The 24,497-nt window shown below is 37.9% G+C and overlaps 2 protein-coding genes across 5 annotated transcripts in view; both read left to right on the top strand.

Annotated features, from left to right (window-relative positions):
- The window catches only part of sntg2 (syntrophin, gamma 2), a 126,306-nt gene extending 115,040 nt beyond the window's left edge, over nt 1-11,266 (top strand). For all 3 annotated transcript variants that reach the window (XM_041971368.1, XM_041971370.1, XM_041971369.1), the window contains 3 exons: nt 4,502-4,594; nt 5,019-5,129; nt 10,676-11,266. In XM_041971368.1, the coding sequence (XP_041827302.1) occupies nt 4,502-4,594; nt 5,019-5,129; nt 10,676-10,804 (333 nt within the window). In that variant the 3' untranslated portion in view covers nt 10,805-11,266. The remainder of the gene's footprint in view (nt 1-4,501; nt 4,595-5,018; nt 5,130-10,675) is intronic.
- Nucleotides 11,267-16,979: 5,713 nt separating this feature from the next.
- tpo (thyroid peroxidase) overlaps nt 16,980-24,497 on the top strand; it is a 35,870-nt gene continuing 28,352 nt past the window's right edge. For both annotated transcript variants that reach the window (XM_041972884.1, XM_041972883.1), the window contains exons 1-4: nt 16,980-17,130; nt 19,804-19,888; nt 20,004-20,164; nt 20,385-20,514. In XM_041972884.1, coding sequence (XP_041828818.1) covers nt 17,043-17,130; nt 19,804-19,888; nt 20,004-20,164; nt 20,385-20,514 — 464 coding nt within the window. In that variant the 5' untranslated portion in view covers nt 16,980-17,042. The remainder of the gene's footprint in view (nt 17,131-19,803; nt 19,889-20,003; nt 20,165-20,384; nt 20,515-24,497) is intronic.

Here is a 24,497-nt window from a genome sequence, read left to right as displayed (position 1 = left end):
TGACAGGAGGGGTGCCGCAAGGCTAAATAAAATTTGTCTTTGTACCGCTAGCACAATATGAACAAATCTGTGATAGTACCAATGGGCAAACAGTGATTAATCAACAACAGAGATTTCAACTACCCAAAAAAAAAAAAAAAACTTGGGACCTTCATGGCAGCAGATATTTTTCTGTACCCTTCCCCAGATTTGTACCTTGAAATAATCCTGTCTCTGAGGTCTAGACAGTTCCTTTGACTTCATGCTTGGTTTGTGCTCTACCATGCACTGTCAAGTGTGGGACATTTGTATATAAACAGGTGTGTGCCTTTCAAAATCATGTCCAATCAAATTAATTTTACCACAGGTGAACTTCTCAAGGATGATCAGTTGAAACAAGATGCACCTGAGCTCACTTTTGAGCTTCATAGCAAAGGCTGTGAATACTTATGTACATGTGATTTCTCGGTGTTTTATTTTTAATAAATTTGCAGAAATCTCTTAAAAAAAACTTTTACACATGTCATTATGGGGTATTGTTTGTAGAATTTTGAGGACAAAAATGAATTTATTCCATTTTGGAATAAGGCTGTATAATAACAAATTGTGGAAAAAGTGAAGTGCTGTGAATGCTTTCCGGATGCACTGCAGAGTTTCCTGGTTTAAACATGTCATACTATAAGAGGAACTGATATTTCCTTCTGTCACTGACATGGTTTTAATTACAGTTAACGAGGAATCAACACTAAACTAAAGACTTTTTCGTGGCACATTTCTTCGACCGTTTTGTTGTAAGCATTGGGGTGCATGTGGTAGTGGGATTGTGGGGGCTTGACATTATTGTCACTGAAAATGGGGCCATGCAGAAAGCTTGGGAACCACTGTTATAGATGCTTCTGTGTTAGATTTCCAGTCTAGTCTGTTATCTGACTGAACTCTAAGGTATTTGTATTCCTTCCCTGCCTTCATCTCTTCTCCCAGGATGAAAACAGCGCTTACCCCTGCTCCTCATGAAACTTCTGAATCATGAATCCTCTGTTTTGTTTTGTGTTCAACTCACAAACTGACTGACCAGTTCCCTGTGCTCATCACTGCAACTGAGTACAGGGAATTGGTCAGTCAGTTTGTGTGCTGGTGTGGAAACATAACTAATTGAAAATAATTACTTTAGGAAAATGAAAACACTTTTAGTTTAGGCTACTTTATGCCACTATTCCATACTTGTCAGAGGAAAATTATTATACTTTCAATTAGCAGCTTTTTTTTTAAGACTTTACACAGCAGATAATAAATATGATATAAAAACTATGTCCACATTAAAAATTGGACTTATTACATTTTCCTTTTAAATTTCTTCAGGACCATAAATGGTGTTTACATAAATGTATTGTAGCACTATTAGCTATGTGTTTTTGTTTGTTTTTTTTTGTTTTGTTTTGTTTTTTTTTGCTGCCTAGCATATTTTAAGGTGACATGCAGTTGATATTTTTTAAATTCTGTATTTTGTTTATACTTTTTTTTTTTTTTTTTTTTTTGTCTCCATCTTTAACCATATCAAGATGTTCCATAAAATTTATCTGGTATCTCTATGAATAAATCAGTGTATGAAGTACTTCAACCCATTATATTCCTGGGGCAGAATAATTATGCATCACCATGTATATGTTTAATCAAAAGAAAAATATTTCTGTTTCTTTGCAAGTTTTACCTCAAAACAGTGTCAAAAATGTACTTACTGTCTCAGTGATGCACCCACTTGAATGATTAATTTAGCATGAGGAAATATGGCCGAGTGCCAGTGAAACAACACATTTAATTGCTCTCCACTAAATCTGCCAGTATGATGTCAAATGTCTAACAATAACTCTGCCAAAAACAATTTGGTCAAGGTCCAAGGGTTGTGAATCTTTTAGTCAATTAATTTTTCCTTCCAGAAACTGGTAGTTACAGACATAACCCCCCTCAGTTCAAATTAGAAACTAACATATTCTCTCTTAATATTATCTTCAAAATCAGTTCATGAACAATAAGGATGATGTATTTTTTTTTTATTAAACAAAAGGTGTAAACACCTCCAAAACTTGTAAGGTAATTATTGACATTCCCTTTTTAATTCTTGTGAATAGTTGGGGTGCAGGTCCACTCCAGTTATATTGAGTCAAGACCAGTCAAGGGAAAAAACTCCACAGTAACCAAACATGAGATCACACCTAAACTGATAATGATCATTATCAATTTTAACAGGCTAACCCCCGACAGTACCCAGATGTTGCATATGCATGCAGCTGTTCTGCCTGCTGTGCTGCTGAAGCAGTGGCTTGATGTGGTTAGTCTTTAAAGTTTAGCTACTCAGTGAATATATCCAACTGTTACTGTTTGAACCTGCAGTGTTTCTGTGTCAGATGTCTTACCAACATGCCACAGGAGTGCAGGAATACAATACTCATCTTCACCATCACTGCACGCACACAACCATTGCATGCAGTCAGTGTTAAGGTACTGGCTATGATGCACTTTTTAATGAGTGTAAAAGCCATTGTGGCTGCAGACACAGTGACAGCTGTGTCATCCCCTGTCTGCAGTCGGAATCAGAGAGATTGGTCTGTCTCTGTAGCAGTTGGTGAGAGAGCTACTGAACCAGCTCCTCCAGTTTTCTCCCTAATTGTGGTGGTGTACTCCTGTGCTTGACACAAACAGCTGTGGGTGCACTGACTCACTACAGTGGTGGGCCTCTGTAATGCATTATTCTGTACAAGCTCATCCTTCCTCCACTGGTTAAAAGAAATGTAGAGGTTAACACAAAATGCTGCCCTCCAAAAGATTTTACTAACATGTCAGAGACTCAAAATGACAGCTCCTTGTCCGTGCATCACATTCAGTTACCCAGGTGATTATCTGCAGACTCACTTGATGCAGAATGTTGATTAAAGACTTTACCATTACATTCATAAGCTGCTGTTTGCAGGTTCTTTGAACTGTGTAAAAAGTTCTTTGCAGAACTATCATCTCCTGTAATTGTTTCTCGCAAAAGGGAGAAAGTTAATTGTGTTTTAATTTGCTAATTTTGTCCACATATGGGCAACACTCAGAACAAGTTGTAAATGGGGTCAAATAGTTTATTCTTTAGATTTATTTTTAGTTTTTACCATACTGGCAATTTGATTTGAGTAGTAATCTCAAGTTTATGGTTGTCAATAAAACAAAATCATAAAAAAGATGTCTCAAATTGTGAATTTTGTAGGTATTCCCTTTAACTTACATATGCTTTCTTAAATTTATAATCATAAAGTGAAGTAGGGGCTTAAATATTCATGAAAAAGATTCAATAACTAGATGCAAATTTTGTATGCAACCCCAAGTGCATAATATTGGTCAAAAAATATCTTGGAGTCCATTGCTGATGTGTGTTAGATTGCTTAGATGCCATATCGTACTGTCACTAGCTCTAAGGCTGTCTTTTGTATGTAAATACACTAAAATCTCTCTTCAGGAAAGTATTTGAATGCTCAAGCTGAAGCCTGTAAAACAATCTCAGTACATTTTTAATCCTCATGACCAAAAGTTAAACATAAATGTGCACTGAAATGAATGAGTATTAAAACGCATCCATCCAGTTTCTTCCACTTTTCCAAGGTCGGGCTGTGGAAGCAATAGGTTCAGGAGGGAGATTAACACACCACCCCTCTCCAGTGATATGATCCAGCTCCTCCAGGGGTATCCTGAGGCATTCCTTGGCCTGAAGGGATATATTATCCCTCCAGCAAGTCCCTAGTCTGCCCCCCAGTCTCCTCCCAGTAAGATTTCAGGAAACCCTCCAAGGGGAGGTGACCAGGAGGCATCCTAATCAGATGTCCAAACCACCTCAGCTCAGTCTTTTGGATATGCAGGGGAAGACTTAAACTTAAATTCATTGTCAGTTCTGTGCAACAGCATCATCATTACTCAGATATTTGTAAATTAGCAGTTTTTTTTTTTTTTACTTGCCAAACACAGTTTAAATGAGAAATTTCAGGTAAGACCAGTTTCTCCTAAAGTGTGCTAATTCAGAGATTGTTCTGTTTCTGAGACCTGTTGTATCATGTTATGGTAAAAACTTTGCTCAAAATTTGCCCCCTGTTGGATACCCTTTGCAGTACAATAATTCTCACGTAGGAATGGCACATATGAAAATTAATTTGACTTTGTTTTGATCTTTTTTTCTCTCTCTTTTTAGGGAAAATGGGACAAAAAATAATCAATATGTCTTGGGTTAGGCTTTAAAGAGTTAAAATTATTTACATATGTAATATTTTAAAAGCTAGAATATAAAGCCAATTTTCTTGGATTATCAGGAATTGTTTTGTTCCAGGTTACAATTGGTTTCAATCGAGCAAAAATAAGGCATTACTTATTTACACGGTATTGTGCTTTAGTGTTCTGAGGTTCTCTGCTGTCTTGGATGCTCACAATAATATTTGCACTGCCTTGTATTACAGAAAAATCTTTTAATGGATATGGATAACTTCTCTTTGTCTTTCATCAGTCCAAAAGCTACATGTGCAGCAGCCAGGGAAGTTTACTCTGCTTCACCATAGATTTTGGCTCAGGCTTCACCTGCTCAGAAGGCAACTCCAAGGTAAACTAGTAGAGTTTGCTATTATTGCTTATTTCCTTTCTATCCTTAAGGTAATAGCTCTTGAGATTAAAGTGAAGTGTTTTTATTTCCTGTATTGATGTCCTATTCACACATTCACTTATGCTTCCATTGTGTTTATAGTCTCTCCTATTTTTTTTTCCTGATTTTTTTTGTTTTAGGTTTATTTAGGCATACTTTCTGTGTCGTCAGCTCTGCAGTGGATTACAAGGATAACACTTTACTGCTTTCCAGAGTCCTAATCATCTTCTGCTAAAAATCACACACCTCCCCAAGCACTGCTGTACATTAAAGTGCCCGTTCTTGATCATTATAGGTTTCACTGAAGTATAGTGAGGTATTTAAATATTGTGGTCATTGTTGAAATCCCTGTGCAGTACTTTATAATCCATTTCCTCCCTTGCAGACCGTTCTGTGGCGATATAAATTCTCCCAGCTTAAAGGCTCCTCTGATGATGGAAAAACCAGGGTGAAACTTCTTTTCAAGAATGCTGAAAGCAATCAAATAGAAATGAAGGTAATTTTTTGCTTGATTAAAATGAAAGGTTATTTATTAAGGATATGTTAAAATTCAGTTTTTTTTTTCTTTTTTTGTGCCACTTGGTTGGTTTACCTATAGCATAGTTAGTTTTGTGAAAAGCATTACATACATATAATTTAGTTTTGATTGTCAATATAGTGACAATTAACATAAGTAATCTCTGGACACTTAATCTAAACTAATCAAATTTAAATGCAATTCAGTTAAATAAAAAGAGAATTTAATTCTAGACAGTTGGTACAGTACAATTCAGCATTAACAATATATTTATATAGATCTCTATCTATCTCTTTCGCTCTCAGTGTACACACATATCTACTTTGTTCTTTGAATGTGCTGACAACAAAATCACACCAAAATAATCAATGGAAATCAAATTTATTAACCCATGGAGGTCTGGATTTGGAGTCACACTCAAAATTAAAGTGGAAAAACACTACAGGCTGATCCAACTTTGATATAATGTCCTTAAAACAAGTCCAAATGAGGTTCGGTAGTGTGTGTGGCCTCCACGTGCCTGTATGACCTCCCTACAACGCCTGGGCATGCTCCTGATGAGGTGGCGGATGGTCTCCTGAGGGATCTCCTCCCAGATCTGGACTAAAGCATCCGCCGTTTCCTGGACAGTCTGTGGTACAACGTGGTGTTGGTGGATGGAGCGAGACATGATGTCCAAGATGAGTTCAATTGGATTCAGGTCGGAGAATGGGCGGGCCAGTTCATAGCATCAATTTCTTATACTCCCGCCACATGAGGTCTAGGTTTATCTTGCATTAGGAGGAACCCAGGGCCAACCGCACCAGCATATGGCCTCGCAAGGGGTCTGAGGATCTCATCTCGGTACCTAATGACAGTCAGGCTACCTCTAGAGAGCACATAGAGGGCTGTGCGGCCCCCCAAAGAAATGCCACTCCACACCATTAATGACCTAATGCCAAACCGGTCATGCTGGAGGATGTTGCAGGCAGCAGAACGTTCTCCACGGCGTCGCTAGACTTTGTCACATCTGTCACATGTGCTCAGTGTGAACCTGCTTTCATCGGTAAAGAGCACAGGGTGTCTGGTGAAGTTGCCAATCTTGGTGTTCTCTGGCAAATGCCAAACATCCTGCACGGTGTTGGGCTGTAAGCACAACCCCCACCTGTGGATGTCGCGCCCTTATACCACCCCCATGGAGTCTGTTTCTGACCGTTTGAGCAGACACATGCACATTTGTGGCCTGCTGGAGGTCATTTTGCAGGGCTCTGGCAGTGCTCCTCCTGTTCCTACTTGCACAAAGGTGGAGGTAGCGGTCCTGCTGGTGGGTTGTTGCCCTCCTACGACCTCCTCCATGTCTCCTGATGTAGTGGCCTGTACCCCGGTAGCGCCTCCATGCTCTGGACACTAAGCTGACAGACACAGCAAACCTTCTTATCACAGCTCGCATTAATGTGCCATCATGAATGAGCTGCACTACCTGAGCCCCTTGTGTGGGTTGTAGACTCCGTCTCATGCTACCACTAGAGTGAAAGTACTGCCAGCATTCAAAAGTGACCAAAACATCAGCCAGAAAACATAGGAAATGAGAAGTGGTCTGTGGTCACAACCTGCAAAACCACTCATTTATTGGGGGTGTCTTGCTAATTGCCTATAATTTCCACCTGTTGTCTATTCCATTTGTACAACAGCATGTGAAATTGATTGTCGATCAGTGTTGCTTCCTAAGTGGACAGTTTGATTTCACAGAAGTGATTGACTTGGAGTTACATTGTGTTGTTTAAGTGTTCCCTTTATTTTCTTTGAGCAGTTTATATATATATATATATATACATACTGTATATATATATATATCTATATATATATAGATATGTATATATAGACACGGATTGCCCTGGAAGTGGAGATTTTTGTGATTCATGTCCAGTGCAAAGATGGACATGAATATGGGTGCATATAAAGAAGCCTGCTGGTCGAAGAGTGAATCATGGTAAAAAACGAGAAAAGAAAAAAAGGCCAAGACTAGAGATTTTGTTTGGTGGCCACAGTGGCAACGTGTTGTGTGTGCGGTGCAGTCTATCAGTGTGACTGACAGAACTGTAGGAGGAATAAAAAAGAAGTGGTCGAACCTCAAAGTGGTTCTCCCACCATCAGAGTGTGTCTGCATCCGGATGGGGCAAGCACACACCCGAGCTCACACTGCTGAACCAAAAAAGCTAGTTTGCGTACCACTGACTTGGTAGAGACTACAGACAAACCTGGTAAAGAACTGCTACATATTTTATGATATGGCAGTGTAAATAATTTAATGTGGGAATAAACAGCTGGCTGATGTGCTGTGTCCTTCAGCCCTTTCACAGTCTGTGGTGGTAGGTGATGAGGACGAGGAGGTCCCAGACAAGGGAGATGTTGAGCGTATGGCTGTCCCCAGCACTTGTGGTAAATGGTCTGTACTTAAATAGTGCTTTTATCCAAAGCACTTTACATATATGTCACATTCACTCATTCACACACACATTCACACACTATGGCGGAAGCTGCCATGCAAGGTACTCAACCACGACCCATCAGGAGCAAGTAGGGGTTCTGTGTCTTGCTCAGGGACACCTTGACATGAGCTCTCAGGGCAGGATCCACTGAGCCATGCTGCCCCCTAGTGCATCCTGTATGCATGGCGCATCTGGAAGTGGTCGGGTTCTGACCGAAGTTTCACTCCAAACACAAAGGGATACCATCAGTGCCATTGTCATAGCTGATGAGCTGTTACGACCCAGTGTTCGGGGTATGGCTGGGTGCAACAAAATCACGCTGGGACACGATGGTAAAAGGTGAACATAAGACATTTTATTTACATAACAGGGAACGTAGAATAAAACCTGAATCAAAAAAAACATGTGTTGGGGTTAGTGGAACAGCTGAAAGAAATATACAAAAAGGAATTGAACCAAACCATATATCAACCCCCCCCCTGAGTGAAAACCAAAAGACTGTACAAAACTCGGTGTAAACCAAACAAAACAGCAGTTCCATAAACTAAGTGACAACCGTCACAAACAAAAGCCTAATCTAGCCCAACACAAAATATACCTAATACGTAACAAAAACAACATGGCTGAACACAAACAAAACTGTAGCGATGCTTAAACTGATACCGGATGTAAAACGAAAAGGTAGCTCTAAACTAAACGGACAGGTCTACCGTTCCCCCACAGGGAACAAACGGTGTGCTGCACACCCTCGAACTGCCCAACCTCATAACTACTACCAACCAGCACAACAAACACCCAGTAAACCTCGCAACCCTTATCCAGCCAAACATCAGGAGACAAGGCCACTTGTGCTAAATAGCCTAGCTCCTTCCACATGAATACAGTGCAACATGTGAGGGGAAGCGGCCTGCGCCAATCTAGCTTCCCCCCTCTCGACTGGCTCCGTCGGCAGCCTTTTCAGCCTCAGCTCTCTGCAAACTGCAGCCTGATAGGTCCCGACATAGCCAATCAGAGGAGCGGATACAGAGGTGTGCCGGCTCCAGCCAATCCAGGCAGCACTCTAATATCACTAATCAGCATCAGAATGAGCTGCAGCTGCAAGCAATCGACAGTGGCCGTAACATGAGCCTAAAGAAATTAGAGCTGTGATGTGTAACATAGTGACAGTTATGTGTGACATATCTAATACATTAAAAGATCTTAGAAAAATTAACCTTTGTATTGTCATCTCAAAACATGAATCCTCAGGGATACTTCCTCCACATGTGAAGGCCTCTTGCTGTGGGTCAGGGTCCTCATACAGGGGCAGGGGTAGGCCAATCCTTAGGGCCATATTATGATGTTATGGAGAACTCCACATGCCCGATGATCTTGAAGACTTTTGCAAGGTGGTACAATAGTCTGCCACCCGAGGCATATAATGACTGGTGCTGAAACTTTCAGTCTGACTGTAATTTACCTAGGCCTGTCGTGATAAGCAATAAGTCAATTAATTGCACGGTAAGAAAAAATGAGCGTGATAAGTTTGCCAGCTGCGATCTTTTTTTTTTTGTTTTCTATCTTACTTTACCATAGACTGTGTATGACTATGGAGTATCCCGACTGAACGCTCTCGTTTCTTGGAGGGATCTCTCTCGTGTCATAATTGACAGCAGCATGTTGCTGCACGAGACCGTGATGAAGCACTTAACCTGTGCGAGCCGGCATGCCTTATTTGTTTACAGGCCTGCCCACTCTCACGCATCAGTCGTGACACTCGCGCATTTGGGTGGCTTCTTACACTCTTGCGCTAAACCTCAGATTTCTCATGCTGAAATACACATCAGTCGGCTAATCGAGAGGTTCGGGAGGATTCCGAGTGGGCCACTTTACTTTTGGGCCGGTGTCCTGGCGTATGTGTAAAAATGGCCTGTGTTGCGTAGCGTCGCATCACATTGCATCGCATCGCATTGCGTCGCATCGCATTGCGTCGCAGCAGCGGTTCACTTACTGCTCCTAGATCAGTCTGACACTCATTGATGAGGGGAGATATTTCAGCTTCATAAACGGCAATGATGCACAATTTTTCTTTTCTAGTTTTTTTTAATACAATGGTACTAACTACTGATTTTCCCTGTCTGAACCCCATGTTTAATATAATTTTTATTTTTTTATATTTATATTTTTTGAAGAGCAATTTTTGTTTACAGAACAGAAACTTTATTTTCTATCATACTTTTTGTTTTTGGTTGTGTTTGGTTTTCATTAATTGTTAATGAGACTGAGAGTCCATTCTATTTATTGTTTTGTTTTATTTAAAATGTCTTCCAGTTCAAGTGTAAAATGATTTTTAGAAATGAAAGTTTATTGATCTTTGAAAGAGTGTACTTGCATTATTATGGCATTGTCATTATATTAGTTGAAAATGGTCTCAAAATGACATTATTGCTTTGTGCAATATTATCGCTCATTGCGATAATTTCGGAGAAAATTTATTGCACAGCAAAATTTGTTATTGCGACAGGCCTAAATTTACCACCTCACCACCTGCATCAACGATTATTCCTGTCTCCAAAATGTCTGTACGCATGGGTCAGAGTTTACGCACAGGTGCACACATTGTCCACATTATTTATGCAGCAGATCTCAGGTCATTTAACCCAAATTATGCAAAGTCTTGGAGCAAAAGAACGACAAAAATTGTACTTGGTCCTACAGACTCATGATTGATTTTGATTGTTTCTGATTGATCTTTACTATTTCTCTTCATGTTTTTCTATTATATAAAGCATATTGAATTGCTATTATGTATATGATGCGCTAAATAGATAAACTTGCCTTTTGACTCACATGCAAAGGCAAGTTTGCACACACAGGCTTTAATAAGACATTTTCATTTTCATTATCTACACAAAAATGTGATAGAATTTTTTTTAAATGATAGAACTAAATTTATTACCAACAAAAGACAGAGGATTATACATTTGAATTAATTATAACCAGTTACATTCTGATGGTTTATTTATTTTTAATTCTGAACATCTTGTAATCAATGTTTCTCTTGTCTGTTCTTTTCAGGAACTAGAGTTTGCTAATCTGACAGCCGTCCTCCACTGTATACATTCTTTTATTGCTGCCAAAGTGGCCTCCATGGACCCTCTGTTTATGTGCAGTCAAAGCTTCTCTGGAAATTACATGAACAGTTAAGAAGATGCGACCTTGCTGTGAGGTGAACTGGAAGAAAAAAATCAGCTGTATTTTATGCACAGAGCGAATTCATCTTGTCCTTGCTATTTTTGTATGAACTGAAAAAGAAATATTTGTAATAGTAAAGGTAGGTAATGTAAGAATCTGTGATGGAATTATGGTTTTATTTAAGACACGGAGACAGTTGGAAAAGCTTCAGTTTCATTTCTTTGATTTCATTTATAGTGATTCTGAATATTTACATCATGACATCAAATTCAACAGCTGCCAGTGTTTTCAAAGGTTTAGATTCTGTCAGTTTACATCTAAGGAGTAGATTAAATTCAGAGTTGATCTTTAAAGAAGAAGCCACCTCTTCAGTTCATTTTTCTCTTAAATCTGGTAAAAAAAAAAAAAACACAGCAATTCTCTCTAATAAGCCATAAGTATTTACCACCGCATTTAGCCGTCATTACTTTGTTTTGGACCCTATTTAAATTAAAAACAAGATTTCTCTATAAGACAGCATTCATGCCATGTCAACTTCACCACTTTGGATTAAATGTTTATGTTGTGGTGTCAAAGTAAAAAGGGGAGGGTTCAAAGACCTAAAAGGACATTTCAGACCTACAGTATTCATAGACCTAATTCAGCGTCCTTGGTTGCTTTGTGCTATGGCTTTAGATGTTTCATTACAACTCTGCTGTATTTTGACTAAATTACTTTAAAAAATACACCTTTTACACATGTTACAGTTTCCTGACTTCACTTCTCATCTCCTGATTGTCACCGTCTTAGTAGTATGTCTGCTAACACTAAACCCATCCCACTTTCCAAACATGAACTTTATTCTTCTTCAAACCTTCTGGGATGGAGCCACTTATTTCCATGACTGTCTTGCTGCATGATACACTTTCTTTTAACTTTACAGTTGCAGATCTTCTGACATTTTCCTGTAAAAGGCACAGGTAAAATTCAGAATTCATCGATCAAAGATATATTGCAAAGGTTTTTAGCTCAAATGTTAAAAAACAAAGGTCCAAACCTTGATGCTTCCACCACTACTGTAACATTTGTCATAAAAAGTTCTATGCTGGTTTCAGTCTGTCCACAATACATTTTTGTAAGATCTTTTTCTTACATACATTTGATGTGCAGACTGACAGCAACGTTCTAGTTGTGGTCATGCACATGTTGTTTGTTTAATGTTCCTTCAATGGTGGACTTCAACCCTATTGTGGCTGAAAAGTCATTCTTGGATTGGATAGGTGGGTTATTGTCTGTAGAGTCACAAGGGAACCCAAACATCCCCTTGCCTTTATCACTTAGTCCAACAGTACTAAATAAAGTCTTGAGTCAGTCAATGCAACTATTCAGGTGGTGTATGCTGGATTTAGAAAACCTTTATTGTGGAATGACTGCTGAAAATGTAAAGTTTATTAGTTAATATGCCCCAAAATATCACACCAACCAGATTAGCCACATTCCCAAATAGATGAATGGATGAATACTTAGTGATCTCATGATCGACATGCCATCATGAGATCAGGATGGTTTGGTACACTAAACCCTGTGCTATGTTGCATTTCCACAGCCAACCGCACTCTAGCCTGTTAGCCATGGTATTAACCTTGGTACTGAGCCAGACCCTTTGGTGAAAACACAGCTTCAGCAACATACTTAACCATAAATTGTACCACAAAACCAATAAATGCTCATTTAATTTAAAGAGTGCCAAGAATTTCCATTTCTATCAATATATTGGCAAGAAAGTTAACACGAGCATTAACTGAAGAGTTTTCTTGGCATGTATTTTAGTTTTTTGTAGGTGTATTTTCGTATTGTAGTGGCGATTGATACCCAATTTTTCCTCATAAAAACTCATGTCAAATAATCTTGTGATTTATTATATCACAATATTTGTCAACCTTTTCCTCATACTTTGTGATATTACTGATAGTAGTCCCCCATTAGTTTACACCAGATTTATCACAACTTTGGAACATTACCAAAGAAGTGAGCTTTGTATAACTTTATTCATATTTGGAGCTTTGATTCATCAGCTGGTAGACGGAGGATAGCTGACAACATTCGGCAGTGGTGTTTCTTTCTCGTGTGTCATATGAAACTTGAGCCTGTAGGTTAGAAATTACATAAAAGGTAATTAAATTGATTGATGGGGACACTGGATCTGCTCTGACAGAAACCTGGCCAGTGGGTTCATTAACCACCTGTGTTAAATTTAAATGAGTCTATATAAAGTTGGTGGCATCAGTGCGACAACCATACTGTGATTCAGTCTGTTCCTGATCCGGTATGTCATCAGGCAGCTGTGACAGTTTTTCTGTAAAGGATCAGGAGCTGCTGTGTGGGTTCAATCATTCTTAGGAACATGGATTGTTGACTGATTTGTCTGAAGGATTGGGGATACTTTTTTTTTTTTTTTTTTTACTGTACAAATCATTGTTTAAACTGTAATAAAATCTTTTTTTCTGAAGTGTGTTGCTTTGGACCAGTTTAACATTTTTTCCACCTCCCATTTTTTTCAAATTTCTATTTAATCTGAAACAGAATTAAGTTTCTGAAGCAGAGAACGATTGCGTAGAAGACGGCTAAATGCATAAAGTTGTCAATGGGATCAGTTTTTTTGTTGTATGAAGTTTGAGGACGGAGTCAAAGCCATGTTTTCATGCTCAACATTGAGTCAGGCCTGTTCAGTGCAGCTCTTCCTGTTTTTCATGGACAGGATTTCAAAGTATAGCTGCGGTGAAGAGGGCATCTGAAATGGGGTTAGGAGGTCACATGTCTTGTACCTCTGAAGGCAAGGCCTCAGGCACTCACTGGAGTGATTTGCAGCTTTAAGATGCAGCTTGAGATTGAAAACGCATGGCTTCCTCCTTCAGTGAGAAGAAACGGTCTTAGAGTTTAAAGATGCAGCGTGTAACAAAGTCAAAAGTCCATGACAGAAAAATTTGATATATTATTAAAGTTTGTTTCTATTGGTGTCTAATCACTTTACTAAAATAAAAATTATGCTTTTGTGCTCCTAGAATGAGACATTTATTTTTATTTTCTGTGGGTTAACACATAAACTTGCTATATTTGTGCCATCATTTTTACTACAGTGTCTGTGTGTGTGTGAATGTGAACTGTCTGTGCTTTAAAACTGCAGTACCAGTTATGCTTAATAGGTGCTAGAGCACTGTTGGGGATAAGTAACACCATAAAAGGCAGATAGAGGAAGACAGTGTACACATACACAATTCTGAAGTATATTGGAATCTTGTTTACAAGTGATGGATTGACAAGAAGGTTGGATCATACCTTTGTATTGTAAAAAAGACAAGATGCAAGTCAAATGTCAAATTCAGCAGTGAGATTATATATCTAAACTTATCCAGGGCTGGAAATAAGATGGCATATACAGCATAAGTGGCTGACATTAGTTTTCTCTGCAGGGTGGCTGAACTTTCACTCCGACCCAGACCCACTACAGACCCAGTGCTCATCCACATTAAAATAAAAGAATAAAAAGGCCTCATGATATCAAGTACCTGATGAGGATGGCACCTGTTTGCCTCCCTTCAAAGGTTTTTTTTTTTTTTTAGTGCTGTTACTACAACCTTCAAATATTTTTACTGAGGATGGACAGATGGATGGATGGCTGCTTTTCTTGCAGCCACAACTGCACACATGTGATCTTCAGAAAAAAAAAGAGTTGTTAGGACTTCAGCATGACAGACTTGCAAATTAACTCTTTTACAAGCCGTTCTCAAAGGAAGAAGACTAAACTGGTTAAAGTGAGTTTGGAAACTTTGGACCATGATGAGCAATGTGTTGTTGTGGTAGATCAAACATACTTTAAGCTTCTGCTGCACCCTGTGGGAACAATTCTGTGTTAGAGATTTGATTCAGTTAAATACCAACAGATTCAGGAAACAAACAAAAACTTAAAGAATGCTCCTGTGGGCAAAACTTCTGCATCCACCCCTCTCCACACACACATATAGCAAATCATTACAGTAAATGTCCTTATACATTAGTTAGGCTGAGAGAAGTATTTATTATTTAAAATGGTAATTATTTAACCCTTATATTGCTTTAAGTCCTCGCAGTCCATGGATATAAATATAACTGAAAATCTGTGGATGCACAATACTCTGAGAATCTACAGGAATGCCAGTATGTTGTAGGAAAAGAATGGCTCAAAATGCTCCAGAGTTCAATTACTACTATACTTCTAAGTTGTGACACCCAGCAAGAAAAGGTGTGTTACAAACTGCTGCCTAAAGGTTTATTATGATTGTTTTTTATGGTGTAAAAGACCAAACTGGAAAACCTTTTCCAAAAAGTGGAAAGTTTTCTAAAAATACAACTAAACAGAACCCCATATTTACCAGACACATACAAATAAATTAAGAGGAAATTAAATTTTTTGTTGCATTCAAGCTTTTTTTTTTTATTAACATTTTAAACCCACTTAGATCTTTAAATATACACACAGTTACACTCATGTTGCATCAAGTCACAATGGCTTAAGAAAATGTCATTTGAGACTTTTTGCATCTGGATATCAGGTAATTTGTTTAGTAGTTTAGCTCCTCAAAAAGAACTGACGTCCAGATCACTGCAGGACTGTTTAGAGCCCCGATGTTATATTAATGTGATGCAATACATAAACTAGCACTCAAACTGTGTCTTAAACTTAAACACTTAAACTTTGTTGTCATATTTAAATAAAAGCTTATAAGCTGAGTAAAAGTTGAACATTAGTAGAATTCTCACAGGCAGTGTTGAATATGATGTGTTATGTTCTGTAAAAACTCAGAGGCGTTTGAACTTAAATGGTTTAGCTTCGAAGATAAACCAGCCACCGTGACAAGAGGATCCTCAGCTTCGACTGCTGAAGTCACTGCCACACACAGCATCATGAGGTTGCATCAGCACCATGTCAAGCATGAATTTCAAGCACCCTTCTCAACCATCAATGGGCCATGACTCTCACAGTTGGCTCCACCAGCGGCACTGGAAACTTGGCGCTAACTGAAGCATCTGTGATGAGGTGTTTCCAGGGTAACTGTTGCTGTGACCTTTCTCTCTGTTAGGATGGAAAGACGGGTCCAGTACCCTTACCAAACAACTGCACACCGCTGTCCTCCTTTTAGTTTTCATTTTATCCTTGTAGTAAATTTGAGACAATCATTGTCGATACTATTCAGAAATAACTTTCACTCAGAAGTGTGCTCACAGAATAAAGTTGGAGATAAGATGTTTAGCTAAAGGGATCCAAGAGCAGCCACTTTTTTAACTTTATAAATGTGATTTAATTATTTATGCTGTTGAACAGTTGAAGGTGCCTTTGCATGTGAAGAATTCATGCTTAGATTAAAAGAACAGTAAGTTCAGAAGACTAAGGGTCAGCCATGATCCAGTTTCTGATTTTTCTTGCTTTTCAGCTAAAGAGGCCTCTCACAAAGAAAAAAGAAACCGCAATGCTTTCATTCACTATTGCATAAAGATACTACAGTAACTACTAACTTATATTAGGTTGATTTGTCAGAAAAATAACCTTCTATTGTCTTGTACTAAGCATTTTTCCTTGGCCTCATTAGAAAACATCTTTTTTTTTAAGGAAATGTAAGAAAAATTCTAAAAACTTCTTACACTAAGGTCTGATATTTAAAAAGCTGTAAAAAGTGATATTATTATCACTATATGCTCACAGTAAACCTCCTGACCTCAGTTAAAATGATTATATGAAAGTAATTGAGTTTTGCTTTCAATGGTGCAGCAGCAAGGGATTGTGGGACAGAATTATCTCCTTTTCTTTACCGTTATTTTAATGCTTAGAGAATTTGACCAGCTCTAATAATCCTGAGTGAAATTCAACCAGACCCCACTTTTTTTAGGCTAAGATTCAGTTTCTCCTGAACCATCCAGGGTTTTCACCTTTCTGCAGCTGTTGATCTTATTGACCCAAACTGTTCTAATTAACTAATCTATCCTTTCCTGTGAGATTATGACACCAAGGTTCAGGACCTGTTGAATATCCAAGAGGCTGAAACAGTAACAACAAAAAAACTCAATCAACCACACAAGGTCGAGAGAAACTTTGAGTTTCTGAGTTAATCTGGTGTGACCTGGTTTATTTAACCCCACCACTAGACTTTATCTCTATGTCAATATAAAGACTAGTTCCACAGTGCATGCAGCAGAAACCTACTGCTTTATAGTGAGACTTCGACTGTACACAAAGATAATGGCATATTTTAATTTACTTTTACCTTTGGCTTTAGGCTGCATCTTTCATCCATGTTTTTCAACCAGTGAAGTCCCAACTTTCAACTGTAAGTATATTTATGTGAATTATGTTTAAAAGTTAGGAATCCAGACATCTGAAATCTTTTGAAATAAATGTTGAATTGCTTTTTGCTTAAAGTTTACAAATTTTGAATAGTTATCTGGTTACCTATCACCTCAGTATTTTTTCACATGATTAATTGAAAAGAATAACAAACATTTTTATCGCAACTAAAAAGTAGACTCAAATGGTCAAACAGGATATATATGTAAGTTTAAAGTTTCATTAGTGAAAAATGTTCATGTTTGTTCAAACTGTAAAATCCCACCATGATCTGGCAAAGCTCCAATAGCATCTCGGTTTTGAAAATGTCTCCTCAGTCTATAAGAGACCTCTTACTGGTCAAAACTTGTAGAATTTAACTTTTTTCTAAATATCCAAAATTTAAATTTATTCTCAGAGTTACATGAAAGAAATTTTAGAGGGACTATATTCCATATTCAGACTCTGCATTCGTATCAGATCAACTTACGTACTAGAAACTATTTATGCATATTAAAATAAAACAAGCCTTTACACAACAAAGTACAACAGAGCAATTTCAAAATATGCGTCACACATGCATAAATACACACACATACAAGAACACAAGTACACCCCCCTTAATTTTTTCCTCTCCCTCTATTCCACCCAAGCAAGAACTCTAACCCCCATTTTTTGTCTATTAATCAAATGTAGGTATAACAATACTAATAAAAACAAACATCTGGCGTGACACTGCTGTTCGTTATTGTTAAATTCACAGAAAGGAGAACCAGCAATTCTGAGTTTCTCCTTGAACATGTCAGCTGGAGTTTTACATAATAAAACAGAGTGATGTACAGCTCCCTACAAAAGCCATGAGTCACATGTTACCAAAAGAAAAGAAAAGAAAAAAAAAGTGCAGCAATTTATTGTGAAAACATAAATGCAAATATGGTATAGAAGGCAAAAACAGAGTTTCTAATGAGTGCTGAATATATTAAATTACTCACAGCTAATCTGTATTTCATGTATTGTTAATGAGAATACCTAAAAAACAAATGTAAATAATTACTGCTGCATTAATGAAATACCATGCTGTTAATTCTATACTTTAGTAAGAGAAATAATGGAGTTTATGCAAAATTCTACTCGAGTGGCTCTGCTGTTATATGTATTATATAAATCATTGCTAGATTGCTAGATGTATTTTAAACTTCATCTAAATGTCAGCAGTTAAAAGCTGAGAAAATGTTTCAGTCTTAATTTCTTTTTGCTGAAAGAACAGAAACCTCCACTGATGAGCCATAAACAGAAAACTATTTTGTAAACCTCTAAAAGAAATAAAGAAATAAAAAGATGAAAAAAAACTGCTGAAGTGTTAAGGCTTTCCAAGGCTTTTCAGAAAGCTTGTGAACAGCGTGAGCTCTTTTAAAATGCATCACCAAGAAAACATAGTTTTAAAAAAAGAGAATGTTTTCATTTTTTGGAGTCCAAAGCCATGATTTTCCTTTTTTCAACACTTACCTTGCACAGTCACAGGAAAAATAAAGATGAGATTTAATTTTTCCCCACAGGATAAAGTCAAATGTTTACAACAGTTTTAAGAGTCAGAAGAAATCTGATGCAGGGATGCAGATGAGTTGCCCATGAAATCAAATTCAAAGCAAATGGATCCAACAGCTTTTCATCAAGTTCTTCACTGACCCATTCATTTCAGTCAGGCGTGTTGGAGCAGGGAAACAACAAAACCAGGACCGAAGTTTGACACCTGGCTCACTCTTAATGTTGATGAATAATGGTTAAAAACCATGTTTTCACTTTTAACGAGACGATTTAGCTCAGGAAGACAGAAGAATTAAATTTAATATCTGTTTAACCAGTGAACACAACCTGTTTACCAGCTGTTCTCCTGCTGGAAACTCTGACTCCACCAACTAATTTCAAGAATGTAACGAGACAAACTAACGTTGCAGTGAAACAACTGTTTTATGGCTCATACTTACTGGGTTTAACTGGTCTCTTTACTCAGAACAGAAGCTCAGTGATGTGAAAGCAGTGCAGTTTACCAAGGCTTCTACTACCATCCTCATCATCGTCATCCACAGCAGCTAATGAAGGTCCTGCTGTGGCAAACATGTCAATCATCTTTGGACAAATTGCATCTTCTTTTTTTTCTACTTTTTTTTACATTGCACATTTTCTCTGCGCCTCCCCTCTGTTTTCTCTCCTCGGTTCTAGCAGGTAGCTGCATCCACAGAACCAAAAATGGGTTTAAAGTATTTGAATTGTTCAGCCTGGTCAGGAAAGACAGTTCTGTGCTGATTGCTTGGATAGATAAATTACTTGGGCACAGGGGCCGTGAACAGACGGTGGTGTTTAAAAATTTGAGTGGGCTGACCCAGTGTTAGTTGGGCTGCCAGTATAGAGTTTTATGAACCAGTGACACCAATAAACCCCAAAAAAACCACATCGACCCACCAGCAAAATGCTCAATATGCCAGACAGCTGGTCCATATCTGGTCAGGAGTCATACATTATATTTTCATTATTTAGCATCAGATATGACGTCATCTTATCAAGTTTTGTTTAGAACATGGAAACTACACTTTTAATTCAAGCCACTGAGTGAATATTTTAAAAGAATGATATAATTTTAGCAGCTTTTCATGTTGTAATGACATTGTGTATTTCCCAGCCTCATCCCTCAGAGAATTGCTTATCTCATCTCACCATGAAAGCCTTCAAATTGTAGATAATGCCTTACACCGCTCCATACACAGGTAATTCACTTCCAGATAAAAATGGGTGCCAACAATTTCAGCTAAAAACACAGTCTGTTCAGGACAGGACGAAAGCAACCAAAGTGTTTCTTTTATCTCTTAATTCTTTGCACAGACGAAGCACATCCTCACACTCCAAGCAGGGGTTTAAATTTCGTTTGCCAGCTGAGCCTGAAACCCAGGAGATTTCCCGAGCTGGAGAGGTTTTTCAAACAGCCCTGCAAGTCATCAAGAACAGAGCAAAACGGGAATGTAAAATGAATGTCACAGCATCAGGTGGGTTTGCCTTCTTTCATTAAATGCAGCTTCAAGATAAGTTTGTAATTGGTCACCTTTTACAATTCCGACCACGTTAGTAGAGCACAAAAACAGTGGCTGACGTCTGGAAGCAGACGGTTACAAAGCAAACCTTGTTGTATTGATTTGAAATGGTCATAAAACACATTACATTTCATTGATCTGATTTTGTCCTAACTTGACTGTGTCGCTGTACCAGAGCTGTTATCAGTGGAGGATGTGGAGCTGCTTGCAGAGCTGTCTCAGTGTCCCACTGTAATACATGCCGATGTCTGTGAGCAGAGTCGCCACAGCAAATACCGCACGATATCAGGAGTCTGCAACAACCAGTGAGTAAAATTACAGTTAATTTTTTTTTTAAATGTTTTAATGTTGGTGGTGTTATTCCAAGGTCTGCATTAAGCCATAGTTCCAAGGACCCCCATTCCTCGTTGTGACATCTCAGAGTCAAATGATTAGCGATAATAATGAATCAATCTCAGTTTTCCCTACATGAATCCTAACATGCTGCTATCAGCCCAGACTGTTAGTTCAGGTGTGCTGCTTACCTCTTTTCTTAAAGAAATGATGAAGCAGCTGCTTCTCAATTCATAATCTCTCCCTTTCCTTTCTTTTATTTATTTATTTTTTTGGTAGCCTTATTTTCTTTTCTTGGGGAAAGACATGACTTTTCCCTACCTCCTGTGGCAAGAATAATGCATCGTAGGGTATCTACAGGATATGCAACTGGGTTGAAACAGCTGGTGCAGGTGTGGACTAAAGCATTGTGCACCTTTTTAAAGGAGTTAGAGGGGCTTCAGAGATCATCCAAACTATTATTTGAAATAAAATACAGTATTAGTCTAAGATAACGGTCTTCTGTCCTTGATATTGTTATACCATCTTACCTCTCACTGCTGGATGGTTAATTCATGCAATGCCGGGGCACAGAGCTCTTTCACTGGGGCACGACGTCTATGTTGTAGTCCAATTATAATCCAAATAAAAGAATCCATCCCTGGTCCACATAAGTCCAGTCAATAGTGTTCATCCACTATAAGCTGTTTCAATCTAGCTAAGGAAACCTGCCTTGGTGTGACAGTGGAAAGGAATAAAAGCTCCTTTTTAACAGGAAGGAAAAACTTCCAGCAGAACCAGACTCAAAAAAGGTGGCCATCTACCTCCACCAGGGTTTAGACGGGTTAGCGAGAACCATAGCTCTGAGCCAGGCATACCTACTGCGAAAAAAAAAAAAAAAAAAGAGAAACACAAGTTAATGACAAGAATAATGTCATATTTATTCATTGAGTGAAGTGTAAATAGAAAAAAACGGAGGGGGGCGCATTAGCATTAATGAAAAGATGGAAAAGCGTCACCCACCCAAATTCATAAGCTTAATTAACAAAGAAGTTTTAAACCAAATCTTTAGGGTAGAGAGGGTTTCTGCTTTTCGAATCCAAAATTTTATATTGTTGTTTGCATATTTGCACCTTTTCTGTGACATTACTATGTTTTAGATGCATCCTTATGAGATGTTTTGTCACAAGATTCCAGAGAACTGACTTTCAGATTTCCCGTTTTAAGTAAGTAAGTAACGACTGAACAGCATCTCTAAACAAAGCTAAAAAATGAGTTGTTGTCTGCTAACACCTTATTTCTCAACTTCTGAACAGGTAAAAACACAAAAATACTAATATTGAGGTTTGTATTTTATTATAAAAACTGAAAATACTGACAAGGCCGATGTGATGTGAATACCGTTACAGGTAAAAGCATGCAGGCATTGCTGTGTTATATCCAAACTTAATTGGTTAAAAAAAAAAGTGGCATCTTCTCCTCCAGATAGGAGATAGGAGAACCCATTTCACGTCCAGTTTAATCTTTATCATAGCAAGGCAATAATTAGGTGGTGTGTGAGCAGTAACGCTGTATTTTTAAATGGGAAAATGAAAATGAGACAGAGTGATGGCTTCATTCATGTTTTGCATACAAATTAATACATTTATTTTTAAATAGATTCTTATAAACTGAGTTTCTGTAGTGGATACAGCTTCTATTGACCAGAAAAAACTGTTTATTTCCAAATGTCTATTAATAAATGTATGTAAATGTATGTTAAGTTTTAAGGTGTAAACACTTATTTTAGTGAAATAAGAGGTTTAAAATATTTCAAAAGAGAGAAAACATGACTTTAACTCTATTTGAGATTAACATGTAGAGACAACAGTTGCTGAAAGTATTTCCATAAAACAGTCCTGCAGTGTCATTCCTTTTTGTAAAGGTTCAGGTATTTCAATATAACCCCAGTGGCTTTTGATAAAGCAATACTTGTTTTAGAGTCAAGTCAAGAATAATTTTCATGGCTATGACAGGAGCCAAGGAGCATTATTATACCATTTTATTGGAGCTGTAAGTAGTAGGGATTTCAAGGAAAAAAGGTTAGGAAGTACTGATGTAGAGGACGTGAGTTTAATCCTAACTAGGAGCACAGATTTTGGTTTTGCTCTGTCCAAAAGAAATACAGAAAAAGTCACTATAGACACTGATTGACGATAAACTACAAACTACTTTCAAATAAAACATGCTCTTTGTCCACAACTTGACTGGTCTGAACTGTTTTGACAGCACGAAAAGGACATATTCAATATTAGGCAGTTTAAAATGTGAAAGTAGAAGTAGTCATGGTTAACTTATCATTGCTTAAATGCACAGGACTGGAGCATTTTCTTTTTTAATTTGTGACGTTTGCTGGGAATTATCACAGCAACGTCACATGATGTATTCAGAAAATTCAGACCTCATGTATTATACTTCTTCACTGATGTACAGTGAAAAAAATCCAAAAATCGCATACATACTGTGACTCGCAGGGTTGAATAACACATGAGGAACATTAACATAAAAGTGATGTAAGAAAGCCAAGTGAGCAATGATGTGAATTCCAGAGGAAGTCATGCATAAAGCCATTCATGTTCCACATCAAAAGTCTGAAAAGGACTTTATACACTCGCTGGTCATTTCATTAGGTACACCTGTTAAATTTCTTGTTAATTCAAATGGATGATCAGCCAATCGCATGGCAGCAATTCAATGCATTTAGGCATGTGGACATGATGAAGGTGGCGGCAGAATCTCATCATGGATGTGCAGCTGACAAATCTGCAGCAGCTGTGTGATGCTATCACGTCATTATGGAGCAAAACCTCTGAGTCACGTTTCCAACACCTGGTTGAATCTTTGCTATGAAGAATTAAGGCAGATGTGAAGGCAAAAGAGGGTCCAACCCTGTACTAGCAAGGTGGACCAGTGGAACTGTACTAGCCAGTGTGTGTATATTCAAAGATTTTTTTATGAAATTAAATGAATGCAAATACCTTAGTGTTTAAGGTGATGGAGGGGGAGCTCTTTTTGAGAGAGAGTGATAATACTTTAGCATGAATTGTTTCTTTGATTATTGATGGCCTGACTGCTTTGTAAAATAATAAAATAAAAAAAAGATGAAGTGACGTCAGTGGCAGATATGTCCATCCAGCTGTTCAAACCTCAAAAGAACTGAAAAGAAAACAAGGAGAATCAGTAAATCCCTGTATGAGAAGCAGGAACTATGCAACATTTGTCAGATGACAAGTTACCAAAGGCCTCTCCTTTTTACTGCAAATCAAAAGGCAAGGCAAATTTATTTGTATAGCACATTTCATACACAAGACAATTCAAAGTGCTTTACATAAAACATTACAGCAGGAAGCAGAAAGCAATACAAGTGCATTAAAAAACAAAGATTAAAAGGAATAAAATTGTTTAAATAAAAACAATAAGAAAAAGCTAAAATAAAATAGATAAAATGCAAGAAATGATGTTCCAGTGTGGGGAAAGACAGTATTAAAACATGATCAACTTTAAAAGATTCTAGCGTAAAAGAACCAGATGCAGATTTGGACTTCTAGATAAAAACTAGTGAAATGCAGCAGAGAACAGGTGGGTCTTTAACCTGAATTTAAATAAACTGAGTGTTTCAGCTGATCTGAGGCTTTCCGGGAGTTTGTACTAGGCATGTGGAGCATAGAAGCTGAATGCAGCTTCTCCATGTCTGGTTCTGACTCTGGAAACTGATAAGAAACTGAATCCAGATGACCTGAGGGTTCTGGTCAAACCTACCTTAAGGTATCAATAAAATTACCTTGAACCTTGTCTTTTTTTGTATTTAAATAAACTCCCTTTCCATATCTTCTTAACTCCAGATAGACATGTTCAGTATCTCTCACACTTAGGGTCAGATTAGAACTTTAAGGCCTTTCAATTAGCCAACCCAGCTGTGCATTTTGTATGATATTCA

The sequence above is a fragment of the Melanotaenia boesemani genome, chromosome 20, assembly GCF_017639745.1.
Source record: "Melanotaenia boesemani isolate fMelBoe1 chromosome 20, fMelBoe1.pri, whole genome shotgun sequence".
NCBI classification, from domain to species: domain Eukaryota; kingdom Metazoa; phylum Chordata; class Actinopteri; order Atheriniformes; family Melanotaeniidae; genus Melanotaenia; species Melanotaenia boesemani.
The sequence above is the reverse complement of the archived record's forward strand: the minus strand, read 5'-3'. Positions and strand labels throughout refer to the sequence as shown.